Genomic DNA, 14,340 nt, shown 5'->3' with positions numbered 1-14,340 from the left:
TTAATTACGTGTAAATAATGTTGAAGTAAACAAACTACCTATTAAAGCTTTATATACATTATAACTTGAAGTTGACTCTATCAAAATGTCTAAAATAATATACTATCTTCTAGATTTTTCTGTTTTAAAAGAAGATTAATATTAAACAACGAAAGATATATTATAAAGGAAGTCTTTACAATCATAGCTATTTTATGAGTTTTTGCTTTTGCGATTAGGGCTCTTTGAGCCTTTAATTTTGCTTTTTGCAATTTTAGAAAAACTTCATTATTTTAGCGGCTTTTTTGCTTTTTAGCGGTGCTTTTTTGCTTTTTAGAAGTGCTTTTTTTTTAGCTTTTAGCGGTGCTCTTTTGTAGCTTTTTAATTATGAGTTTTGCATCCTTAGAACACAGCTTTTTATTAGTAAAGCTTTGCTCGGCTCTTTTTTTTTTTAAAAGCTTCCTTTTTGACCTCAAAAAAAAAAAAACTTTTACTTTTATATGTTCCATCCCTCCCTATCAATCTTTCTTTCATCGTTCATCAATCATTTGCATGCATTTTTACTAACAGTAAGAAAAAATGATTATTTCACTATTTTAATTTATCCTTCAACTACTTTTCTTTGGCTGTTGCATGGTGCTTTTAATGAGATTATTTCTGTAAAAGAATGAATATGAATAATATTCATTATGTTTTAAAATATTCTTCACATGAACTCCTTTATTCTCTAATCTATACGAAGCTATTCAGTGCTATCTATTCTCTACTTTGCATGCTAAAACTGTTTCTTATGTCTCTTACAAAATATTACTTATTATTCTTTTTAGTAAAATACATACGTAAGTTATCACTACAGTGTTTGTAAAGCTTTTTCTTGTGTGGGATAATCTTGTTTAGATCGTTATAAAAAAAAACTTTGGCAAGAGAATTTAAAGTTTTATAAATGTTTATTCAAATGCCAAAATGACTAGTGTTTAAAGAGTAGTCACGTAAAGATTCAATATTATTTTTCAACACTTAAAAGTTCAAGGCATTTTTGCTGAAATTCTTCACAAGAATAGATCTTTTATTTAATGACTGATAAATAATTAAATATCGTAAAATACATGTTTCCTGAAAGCTTAAATGCAATATGTGTAGAATTAAGTAATGCAAAAATAACTATAATGATATTTCTAATAACTTTATTTTATCGGGTTACAATCTGTTTACTATGAACAAACCGTTTAATTTAAGATAAAATTTTCGATGGTAGAGGCGAAGTATTTCAAGCAACAGATTTTTAGAAAATATTGTAAGTAACTTCGTTTTATTGGGTTATACTATGCTTAAATCTTATTTTAATGTGTCCACGACTCGTATGAATAACCCAATAAATTTAGGTTCAAATTTTCGATGGTGGAAGCGAAGTTTTTTAAGTACAATAAGAGAAGGATTAGTACGTTTGAAAGATGCGATTATGTTAAGTTTAGATAAATAGATGTTTAGAAAATAATGAAATTCTTAATGACTAATAAATTTTATCACGCATTTTCCAGACTGCTTTCGATATCTTGGGTTTCAGTCAGTCTTACAAAGATGAAATTTACAAAATTACTGCCGCTTGCATGCACTTTGGTGAAATGAAGTTTAAGCAGAGGCCCCGAGAAGAGCAGGCTGAGCCTGATGGTACAGAGGAGGGTGAAAAGATTGCCCACTTGTTGGGTACCAACGCAGCTGATCTGTACAAAAACTTGTGCAAGCCAAAGATCAAAGTCGGTAACGAGATGGTAACCAAAGGTCAAGGCGCTCAACAGGTATGGCTTTTTTTTTTTTTTTTTTTTTTTGAGACTTTTAAAATTCGCTGTCATTTTATAAAAACAATAAAATCAAGACCTGCAAAAAATGCTTAAACCAAGGGTATTCGACCACTTTGGGGGAAATTTACAATTTTCTTGAAGGAACCTTTTAATCAAAGAGCAGAAAAAATTGTATAACAAAGCTGTATCCCACAAACTTTTTATTGAATCTTCATTTTATCACTAAAAAACACCTTAAAAGGATAATCAATAGTGAGGAAACTAATGGTATTTTTCTAAAATATATTCCGTGAAAATTTAACGAAAACGCAATAATAATTTAAATTTAAACAAATTAAGGAAAATAATTTTTTTACTGGCTTGGTTGTGATTGCTTTTAATTGCGTAGTATTTTTACTTTTATAATAATTTTATTTTACCTGTAAAATATTTATTTTTACAAGCAAACTGCCTTTAAGAATTCGATCCTCTAAAATTAAAATTTTGATAAAATATTGGCTCCTTCATTTGACCAATAGTAATCACTTGCGGTATACCAGTGAATCCCCTCGGAACCCTAGGACTCCGCGGAACCCAGGTTGAAGACCTCTGGTTCAAACCACTTTTAAGCCAACACAACCAGTAGATTTAATTACTCTAAAACTTTATATCATTTATGCTGTGTCTAAGAGAAAATAATTCTTTACCCAATAGGTATTGTACTCTTTGGGTGCCTTGGCAAAAGCATTGTTTGACAGGACTTTCAAGTGGTTGGTAAAGAAGTTGAACGAGACTTTGGACACTCAGCAGAAAAGGCAATATTTCATTGGTGTATTGGATATTGCCGGATTTGAAATCTTTGACGTAAGTATAGCGCAAAAATGGGAAAAAAAAATTTTTTCCACGAGTCAAGTTCTTTACTTTTCTATTTTCATTTCAAGTAACATATTCCACGTAATTATAATGTTTAAAGTTAGATCAAAACTAACAAAATCGAAACACAATTCATCAACTGAGAAGGTAAAACAACGAATGATGTTTATTGTATTGTATGCATTAAATGATCCATAAAATATTTTTCAATATTTTGACTAATTTCTAGCTAACCAAACGGAAATATTTAAAGTAGAGACATAACATTTGACATGATTCAATATAGAGGTAAAGGCAAAAAATGTAACCTTCTTAGATTGAATCTTCAAGAAAAATCTATTACTTCAGTTATGTTGAAAGAACATAAACCCGTCTACACATAATATAACCCCAATAAATCTACCTAAGTATTTTTTCTTAATATTTTATAATTTGTAGATAACTCACAAATAAATAAATATAGTAAAAAAAAGAAAGACAATACACTCTTGAATAAATGGAAATCAATAGGATTGAAAAAAAAACTATTAGAGGAAATTAAAGCTCGATACACCAAAACAAAAAGCCATGCATTGCTCATACTTTGAACTATGTTCAATGCTATTACTAAAAATACCACCAATTACGAAAAAATAATAACTTTTATTTTTGATTAACTTGAATTCAGCAATGAATAATAAACATTAAAATAGTTTATTTCTTATTTCGTTTAGGACTGGTTAAATTCTTTGAGAAATTTAAAGGTAAAAATAAACCATGTAGTTATGTTCTATACTTGAACCTAATAAGCAAAAACTTAAACTTATGAGTATTATTTGAAAATAATGTTTTTAAATCGTTGATTACTTTAGAGTCGTGACTTTTTTTCCCCTCAAAACTAATAACGTTGAAAAATACAAGTACTCTTTCAAGCTGTTTCGCAAAATAAAATTACACATTTAGCAGTTTCTTGTCTGTAATACTGTCAACCTTTTCCATATTTTAATTCCATTTGTACTATTTTTCTTCACCAAAAAAAGCTTTCTCTCTATCCTTTATATGTCACCTATAAAGAAACTAAGAAACTAGCTGTTTTAAAAACAGTTCTAAACTTTTCAAATTGAATTGCACATTTAGCAGCAGTTTCTTGTAATGTTAACTAATACTTTCTACTACTTCCCAATTGTAATTTATTAACAATTAGTTAACTGTATTTCTTTACCTAAAAATCTTTCTATCTGTCCTTTATGTCACCTTAATGTTTCAGAAATTGATAAATTAGCTGTTTTTAAAATATTTCTAAACTTTTTTAAAATTTAACTACACATTTAGCTGTTTCTTGTAATGTTAATACTTTCTACTACTTCCCAATTGTAATTTAATTGTACTGTATTTCTTAACCTAAATTTTTTTCTATGTGTCTTTTATGTCACCTCAACATTTTAGAAACTGAGAAACTGGCTGTTTTAAAAAATAGTTCTAACCTTTTTAGATTGAACTACGCATTTAGCAGTTTCTTGTACTGTTAATATTTTCTACTACTTCCTACTTGTAATGTATTTGTACTGTATTTCTTTACCTAAAAATCTTCCTATCTGTACTTTATGTTACCTCAATATTTCAGAAACTAAGGAACTAATTCTTAAAAAAATAATTCTAAATTTACTTTGCCTACGAAAAATGCATCTTAAATAATAATAAGAAAAGTTAGTTTTTTTAGAAGAAAATAATTTTGCTTGCATTAATGATAGTAATTACCTGAGATTAAAACGTTAATTATTTAAAAGCAAAACTTTTATCTTTAACAGAACTAAATATTTTGTAGAATTTAATGATTAAGTGTTTAATAAGGACATTTTCTAATTTTTAGAAACAGAACTCTCGTAATGTGTATATGTCAGTCTGTACTACATATAGATCCTCGGTTACCTGTTTCTATATATGTATGTGTGTTTCTTTCAATTTTCTTCCTTTTCTATTTCATGTACACTTTCCTCTCTCTTTCTTTCTGCCTTTTCCTTTCCACTTCCCAGTTCAATGGTTTCGAGCAACTGTGCATCAACTTTACTAACGAGAAACTGCAACAGTTTTTCAACCACCACATGTTCGTGCTGGAACAAGAAGAGTACACTCGCGAAGGTATCGAGTGGGTGTTCATTGACTTCGGACTTGATCTTGCGGCATGTATTGAGTTAATCGAGAAGGTAAACAGATAATTATCGAAAGAAAAATTGCAGGCATGAATCGCTGCCGCAAAAAGCCAACACTGCACATTCGCCAACGCTTTTGCAATGAATGACAGCTTACGTGAAAGACGAATCCGCAAAAAGCTTTGCCTACGAATACTCATTTATCAATTTGCTTTCAAACCTTATATTTTATACTCTGATTTCGTGAGATTATTTTTTACCGCTCTGATTGATACTGCTCCGCAAATGTTTTTATTTTCGTGATACAAATGGTTGTTGAGATGAAAATGTACTACATATTTTCCATTCTAAAATGTTATTCGTATTGCAAGATGTTTCGTTCATTTCCATAAATACTGTTCGACACATAAATACTGTAAATTCACATAAAATGCATCAGCAATTTTCCTCTTCCAAATTTGGTACCCTCCAACATTGGCTACCCAGTCATACATAACTTAACTCCGGCATAACATAACACGACCGGCATCTTAAAAAACCTTTTACAAAAATGGATATCGTACAATATCAAATCCTTTTAGTGCCCTTATTTAAAAGTTATTTTAAACATTTATGTGTTTTAAATTTCAATTTGAATAATTTCCGAAGCAACAATGGAAATTCCGTAGCAGCTGGAGAGTATGTAACATGATTATAGCACCACCAGAACGTGTTCTAAAAATGCATTTAATGATATTTATCCCTTAAAATGAATTTAATATTCAGTGTTTGAAAAGGTTGATCCCTAAAAGAAGCGTATCCACTTAATCAGAGTACGAAGTATGAGGTTACTTGCACTAACACTAATATTATACATATTAAATTAGCTTTTGCTTTTTTCCTCCTCTCCCTTGTTTCGCCGCACTTTTTACAGTTCAATGGTTTTGAACAACTTTGCATCAACTTCACCAATGAAAAACTGCAGCAGTTCTTCAACCATCACATGTTTGTACTGGAACAAGAAGAGTACAAGAGAGAAGGTATTGATTGGGTCTTCATTGATTTTGGACTCGATCTCGCAGCTTGCATTGAACTGATTGAGAAGGTAAACAGCATGAACCTACTGATTTTTGCTTATTCAATTAGCTTTTTAGCCATCTTTTGAAAGAATTCAGTATAGTACTTAGATTAAGCTGCTTTTGTACAGCTTTGATTTACTAACCGCTTACTCAAAACTCCCCAAACTTTAAATGTAACTTGTTCTTTTTAACATGATATGTATTTCTTTTACGGAAAGAGTCATCCCATACATGGTAATTCGTTATGACAGACAGAATTTCGAGATAATTTTTTATCCTTATCTGAAAGAACGTCATCGGAAGAAAAAAAAACTTATTTTGATAGGAAAAAATCTGTTATTTCTAATGGTATTAACGAAAAGCAGATGCAAGGTGACAAGTTGAGCTACTCAGTGCTTTGAAAATAGGCTATATTTCACTTCAACGATTTTGATGTCCACTTTGGATGACAATATCTTTTAGAAAATAAGTATTTAAGCTTTGCAACTGTAACCCGTTGGATGCAATATTTTGACAATAGGATCACGAAGTATGAGCCAGTGAATTATTTTTGTTCCGATTTTATAACAACCTAAAATCCAGGAGAAATTTCCCCCACCGCGTATTTTCAAAAGTTTACATGCGAGCTACACAAAATCCAATAAGCTCAAGCTCACAAAAATACTTGAATGTATTAACAGCAAAACGTACTTTAAGCCCCAAAACTTCAGGCTTCCAATGGGAAAATTTTTTCTTCAAGCTTAGTCTACCACATTAGTCACACCAAGCTTAGTCTACATGGAAGTTTACCACAAAAAGCTGATAAGTCTTTTTGGATCACTTTTTTGAGAGATCCTACATCATCAGGTTTTTGATCCCCGAAGCTGAAAATTTGCATAGGTTAGTTTCAAAGGCATATGTACACCTCTATAAAATTCATCCAATTTTATAGAGGTGTACATATGCCAATGGGGGGGGGGGGGGACGATTTGAAAAATTAGGTTAGTTGACGTGGAATGACTCGAAACTTAATTCTATCTATCATTCTTGGCTAATATGTTTTCCACTAAATTGAGCATCAACACTTTGCTTTAGAATTTCTATTGTATTTCACATGCTAATTTTTAATTATTCTTTAATTACTTTATAATATTCTAGTCTAATTTATGTAACCATTTTTTCTTGTTTTTTTTTCTTGTTCTTTAAAATGTTAACCTTTATTTTTATTTGAGCAGGCGAAAAACAGGAAAACAGATTTATATCCAACCTTTCTTGTTTTTTTAAGTTTAGTAGCACTACCAAATTATTTAATTGAACTATTTCTTTCATGCGATTAGTGCATGCGTTTTTAAAAACTGATGTGATATAGACATTGAAAACATTTTTTTAAGCACACACACACACACATTCATAAGCTAATTTAGTAACATTTTAAAATACTTTAAAATATTCTAGTGCAATTTATATAACTATTTTTTGTTGAAGTATTTTTCTTTCTTTTTATTAAATGATAAGTTATATTTTGATTTGCAGTATTCGACAAATATTTTCAATAGTATAAAACAGATTTAAATCTTTTTTTTTTTCCTTTTTTTTTTTTTTTTGGGAAGTTTAATAGCACTATCAAAACATTTAATTAAACTTTTATTTTTCGTACGACTAGTGTACTATATTTTGTATGCTTTTTAAAAACTGATATTAAACAAACAGTGAAAGCAATTTTTAAAGCATTTTTACGCTCTGCATTCAGCCTCTGGGTATTTTGTCCATCCTTGAAGAGGAAAGTATGTTCCCTAAAGCTACCGACAAGACCTTCCAGGATAAGTTGAATTCCAATCACTTAGGAAAATCACCCAACTTCGTGAAACCCAAACCACCCAAGCCAGGCCAACAAGAAGCTCACTTCGCTATTGCTCATTATGCCGGCACTGTAAGTATCTTATAGACAAGGTATTGTAAAATACTAATGACCTTTCACTTATTAATAGAATTTGAGTTTTTATTCGCAAGAATTTTCATTAGTAAAAATGTATTAAGAATTTTGCAAGCAAAAACCTTTAGCTGCAATGCTTACGCACATATTTAGTTTTGAAAACATATTACTTAATTACTAAGCTTGCTCTTTAGATAGCGCTAGTTTAAATTTTTTATAATTTGCTTTGAAAAGGAGTACTGGAAAAAATAGTTTTAGACGGAATGAATAACCACTTATTGGGAAAGAAAATATTAATAAGACGAGAAACGTTTCAAAATGTCGTTTTTTCTATTTTTTGCATTAATATTTTACTACACATGGCAAATATGCCTCCCCCTTTTATTTATTATTGTTATTTTCTTTTTAAAGATTTGTTTGCAAATTAATTTTATCGTGGACTTAACACTGACGAAAATTACAGATCGATTGATTGAATAAAAGGGAAGACAGTTGTAAATAACTGCAGTAAGTAAGGCAAGAGATTAAAAAAGTAAAAGAGCGCAAAAAGTTAGAACGGCACTAAAAGGATAAAAGTAAACAATTGGGAAAAAAAAACTATTGAGTAAAAAGTCAATGACGGTAGTCATCACGGAAAGAATTAAGGGTCAAGTGAAAAGGATCTAGCAAATCCGCAGTACCGCTTTTCAATTTACCTGACAAGCTCATAAAACAAAGAAAAACGCATTAAGTTTTGTTTTCAACTATCTATCTCTTTATCAATCTAACACATAACATTTTCAAAACAGGTACCCTACAACATAAGTGGATGGCTTGAGAAGAACAAGGATCCAGTCAATGACACTGTCGTCGATCAGTTCAAGAAGGGCTCTAACAAACTTTTGACTGAGATCTTTGAAGATCATCCCGGTCTTGGTGGTGACGATAAGTCCAAGAGTGGTGGTGGTGGCAGGAAGAAGGGTTCTGGTTTCCAGACTGTCTCTGGTCTTTACAGGGTAAGAAACTTATAATTATAAAATGCCTTTTCTATTTCTTTTCTTCTTTTCTACTTTCTTATATTCTAAAGATTTTATCTGATAACAGATTTCTGAAAGGTTTGGACTTGGTACTATTGCCGTAACAACATTTTTTTTTCTTACCATCAAGCGGCACAACTTTGCTAAGTGGAACATCTTTGCTGGGTTTTTTTAAACGATGATATTCGGCGTTCCAAAACCTCCTTACAAAGTTCCAAGCCAACTAATAGCCGGTGGTGTTTCTTTGTGCAAAGAAAACACTACCGCATATATTAGTTGGTTTTGGAACTTTAGTAGAACGACGAATATCATCATTTTCAGAAACCGGAAAAGATACACCACTTACAAATTTGTTCATGTTGACGGTATTAATAAGGTACAAGTTTCATTTTAGGCCTTATTTACTTATATAGAATAGAAAAATAAGAACGGTTTGATTTTATTTAAAAAAAATTGACGTAAATTATTACTTTTATAATGATTTAAGCTCATGATTTGCGTCTTTTTCCTATAAATATAAATAATAATTAGATTATGTGCTTAAAAGTGAAATACCTAAAACAGAAAAGAAATCTCCCGAACAAAAAAGTTGATCGGCTCTTTTTTCTATGCATTACCGCATAAGTCAATTTCTGATTTGAATTAACGTTTGCTGTTTACAGAAAGTTTTAAAAAAAGTTTTCATGACTTATCAAGCTTGAAATTAGTAATATTTATTTGATACCAACTTTGACAAAAAAGAAATTCTCTTTTAAGCAGTAAACGGCTTCATTAACTAATTTTGTAGTGTTTTGACAGTACACTGTTAAAAATTTGGGAAAAAGGAAAGTTAAAACATGTATATATATATATATATACATGTTTATATATATATATATATATATATATATATATATATATATATATATATATATATACATGTTTATATATATATATATATATATTTGCTTCTAAAATTATTCCAAATTTAGAGATTGATTTTGATGATACAGATTGCTTTAATCAAGCTTTGAAGACAAAACTAATTCGTTTGCGCTTTCCTTGACGAGATACTGATGATGCATAAAGCATTTCGTCATAAGTTCGTTTGACTTAATCCAAATTTTAACAGTGTAACGAGATTGGTTTTTGAAATATTTCATGCTGAACGATTCTTTAATTTCAATTATAATTTAATTTTACATACTCCTGTGTTTATAATTATTTTACAACTTTTGATATTATGAATTTGTATTTAAAAAACTGCCGTACAGTGTTTACATATGTTTCTAAACATTTTGAAAGTTATTTAATTTTACTGTTTTTGTAAATGTCACGTTTTTGAACATTTAATTTTATGTATCATCGATAAATGATAGCATCTTCTGTCATTTTAGCGGTATTTATATTAATAGAAAACGATGTGGAATTTGATAAGTACGACATAGTAAGACAACGGAAACTAACTACATTTTTAGCTGCTTTTTTGCATTAGATTGCCTTAGAATTGTTTTAGCAAAATTTTCTTTTGTTTTGAAAAAGAATTTGAAGCAATTGCAGTTTTAGCCATAGTTATTTTTATATGTTTTGTCTAACAATAGCTAGTGCTTTTATTTGCATTTTATTTCCATTTTTATTACGAGTGTTTTTTACACACTTTTTGTTTTGACTTTTTGCAGCAGAAAACTGTTTATTTATAGTTAAGCTTTGTTTTATCATTTTTGCAACTCACTAACAAATATGATCGCGTATATTAAGTGTATAAACGCTGAAACAGATAAGCTAAGCTAATTTATTGCATAGCTTTTATTGCTTTAGCTGCTTTGTGTAGAAAAGAATAAAATTTTCATTCAGTTACCTATACTGCGTTCACGAGAAAGATGAACTAAATGTAACTAGAAAAAATATGCCATTTGACGGCATCAATCACATGTTTGGTGTGAACACTACAAATTGGCTCCAAGCAGACCCCGATAATTGGTTTACTTTTTTTTATTTCAGAGAAAAGCCCCAAAAGTGGCAACCCATTTTATTTTTGGTTTATCTTTTTGGTGAACAGAATATACAATTGGTGCAAAAATTTAAACTTGAAAAAAAAAAAAAACTGAACTTTTTTGCTTGCTTTTAAAAAGTCATATGAAAACGTTAAAATAAAATTTTATTCTTCTCTTTAAGCTACTTTAGTGTACATTAATTGCTTTTGTGTTGCTTTTTACTCTTGTAACAAGGTTTTTTTTAATGTCAACAATGCATAGTTTAAATTGTTCTGCTTTGCTTTTCTAACTACAGGAACAGCTAAATAGATTGATGGCCAGCTTGCACAGCACACAACCACATTTTGTACGTTGTATTATCCCCAACGAGATGAAACAGCCAGGTAAATTCAGATATAAGATCCCAACCCCCAGGAATGGACAATGATTATTTTGCTCCTTATGACGATCCTTATTATGATGAATGATCCTTATTTTCCCCGAACCTTTCACTTCAGCTATCCAACAATAAACACCTGACATACACTTGCCCTGTCAAATTCCCAAATCACATAATCTTCTGTATTATGTCATTTCCTTGTCTTCCTGTTGTATTCATTTGCTGTTTTTGTGAATCTCTTCCTCTCCTTATCACTTATCATTTAATCCTTTTAATAAATGGAACGTTCCTGACTTCGATCGGATTTATTCGCCTAATAAACGAAAGCTGAGGAGTATCGGAGTATCCACTAAGAAAGGAAGACATGGAAAATTGCTAGGTAGTTTGCAATTTCGGGGGGTTTTAATCGTGTTTCCTTGTTTGATTGAAAAATAGGAGCAGTTAAACAAGCTGATGGCAACCCTTCGTAGTACTGCTCCACATTTCGTCCGATGCATCATTCCTAACGAGACTAAATCTCCAGGTAAGATAAGCAAGAATATGTAACAAGCTTTTCAAATCAAAGAAGGTATGCATTGCATTAATGCAGTAAATAGTTTTATTAATGCAGATAAGCAAGAATTTAACAAACTTTACGAAACAAAGTTAGAGAACGTATCTAACTAAATTTTCATATTCATTGAGATAAGTGTAACAAACTTTACACATCAATGTGGAATGTAGGTATTGGATAAATGGGTTACAATATTATATTAATGAAGATAAGTAAGAATGCGTAACAAACTTTGCGAATCAAAGTTAGAGCGTATATATTGCAATAACGCACTAAAATTTTATATTAATGCAGGTAATCAAAAATGTAACAAACTTCACGAATAAAAGTTAGACCGATGTATTGCATTAATACACTAAATTTTTAAATTAATACAAATAAACAAGAATATGCCGAATCAAGTTATACCGCGTGCAGTGTACTGATGTGCTAAATTTTTATATTAATGTAGGTAAGTAATAATGTATACCAAACTTCACGAATCAAAGTTAGAACGTATTTTTCTTGAATAAACTAAATTTTGTTATAATTATAATTGTTATTATTATTATTATTTGAGTACTTATTAGACTACGAAAAAGATCAATTTGTGCGAGCAAATGTAATTTATTTCATGAAGTAATTTGCTTTTTGGGACTTAAACAAGAAATAGAATGTTTAAAGGCACATATGGGATGATTATTTCATAGGTTTCAATAGATACAAACATAGACATTTTCACAGAATATTCCATTTCCTTTGAGTTACTTTGAACAACCTTCCAACCTGAAAATTATGCCTTTTATCCCGATTTTTCCTGTTAGCTCTTTTTGCCTGTTTTAATAAAATGAATGCCTGCATTTCATACAAAGGTAATGTACATACTTTTTCAATTCTAATTACTAAAACTTCGTTGCACTTATACTTAAATATATTTAATCAATTCAATTTGAATTCTTTGATTTAAAATCAATATAATGAGTTAAACATAGAATTATTTTTATAATATTTAACAGAACTTTTAAAATGGAACACAAAACATGTGATTCAGTTTAACAATAAATATATGTTTCTTTTCTTTTCTTTTTCCTTGAAAAATGTACTGTAATATAATACGTTTAATAAATATTTTCCAAATAAAATAAATAATTAAATAAGAAGTAAAATCTTATATTACAAGCATTAACTTTGCTTTAATAATACAAGCGCATATTGGTATTAATTTATAAAGAGGTAATATTGTCTAATTCGTCTGTGTTACATAATTCATTTATAGGTGTAATTGATGCTGGCTTGGTAATGCATCAGCTCACCTGCAACGGTGTACTTGAAGGAATCCGTATTTGTCGAAAAGGTTTCCCCAACAGGATGATCTACCCTGACTTCAAGCAACGGTAGGTTTATAATTTTTTAGGTCTCAACATAGCATTCTAGTTTATAATAGAAAAATAATCTTAAGGAAAATTATAAGGCAAAGTTTTAGGAAATTAAATATATTTTCAGTCTTAATTTTAACTCACAAACCTTTACAAACGTTTAGTTTAATATGACTAATTAATTAAGAGGTATGCTTTATAAATGGTTGGAAACATAGAAGTTTCTTCATATTAATAACACTTTCATTTGTTACAGTTACACTATCTTAGCTGCTAGCGCTGTTCCTAAAGGCTTTGTTGATGCCAAGAAGGTTGCTGAAGCTGTATTGGAAGCAATTCAGCTAGACAAGAATGATTACCGTCTTGGAAACACCAAGGTATTTTATTTATTTAACGATTATTATACCTTTTCAATAGTTATGTTAATTTAGTTGGAAGGAAGTAATGTAAATTAAATAGTACGTTATTAAAAGTAGAAACACAATTCTTATGAAAAATACAAGTCTTTAACGAATAACTAATATTTACACATTACATATATAAAACATTTGCAAAACCTTACATTAATGAAACAGTAGTAAGTTTTAATTCATTTGATTCAGGAAGGGAAAAAAAAGTCATTAAGAAAAACTGACCATTAACCAAACAACCAAATGTTAACTTACAAAGTTTCATTAAAGCTAATTTTTCATTATATTACAAAGGAATTCTGTTAAATTATATCACACGTTAATAACAACATTGTTTGAAATTTTAAGTTTTCAATGCTTTTTAAACATTTTTTAATTAAACGAGGAATGAAAAACTACTTGGGCGCACAGTTATCGGATTAATGTAAATTATTCGGAAATTTAAATTTCGAAAAACATTAATTTTAGTTGCTTATAATTTCAGTAATAATTCGTGTAAAACTTTGACATGTTTTTTGCTGCTCCGTTACTAATATCTTCGAAAATGTAAGAACTTCAGAAATAATTTAAACCGTCTTAGAACATAAATTTCATGCTGTTTCTGAAGCCTGATGCACGCTTCGACATTTGAAGATTTTTCATCAATGTATTGCAAAAAAGCCGAGCCAAAATAGTTTCTTAAGTATGATTTCAATACAATGCAATGAAAATCTGATTCCTTGAAAAGGAAAGGTCGCTGTTTGAAATCACGAATATTTATATTGTTTTGCTTTTAATGCATAGCAGCGAAATTTTATTCCGAAAATTATTTTTACTAAGAGCCACCAAAAGCAATAATTAACTTCCTTTCTAATTATTTTTTTGAAAATCGTGAGTCGAGGTGAACTTTGTCGGCAAAAACTAAAACTGTATACTGAATTTCATG

The 14,340-nt window shown here is 29.7% G+C and overlaps 2 protein-coding genes across 2 annotated transcripts in view; one reads left to right on the top strand and one right to left on the bottom strand.

The window, feature by feature from the left end:
• Nucleotides 1-14,340, top strand: part of LOC129222049 (myosin heavy chain, muscle-like) — a 57,122-nt gene that overhangs the window by 17,068 nt on the left and 25,714 nt on the right. Inside the window, 8 exon segments of the mRNA XM_054856469.1 lie at nucleotides 1,518-1,775; nucleotides 2,472-2,621; nucleotides 4,643-4,813; nucleotides 7,547-7,726; nucleotides 8,518-8,724; nucleotides 11,014-11,101; nucleotides 12,906-13,023; nucleotides 13,262-13,382. Of these exon segments, the coding sequence (XP_054712444.1) occupies nucleotides 1,518-1,775; nucleotides 2,472-2,621; nucleotides 4,643-4,813; nucleotides 7,547-7,726; nucleotides 8,518-8,724; nucleotides 11,014-11,101; nucleotides 12,906-13,023; nucleotides 13,262-13,382 (1,293 nt within the window).
• The window catches only part of LOC129222050 (uncharacterized), a 147,409-nt gene that overhangs the window by 131,391 nt on the left and 1,678 nt on the right, over nucleotides 1-14,340 (bottom strand). The window lies entirely within an intron of this gene.

The sequence above is a fragment of the Uloborus diversus genome, chromosome 5 (genome assembly GCF_026930045.1).
Source record: "Uloborus diversus isolate 005 chromosome 5, Udiv.v.3.1, whole genome shotgun sequence".
Taxonomy (NCBI): domain Eukaryota; kingdom Metazoa; phylum Arthropoda; class Arachnida; order Araneae; family Uloboridae; genus Uloborus; species Uloborus diversus.
The sequence above is the reverse complement of the archived record's forward strand: the minus strand, read 5'-3'. Positions and strand labels throughout refer to the sequence as shown.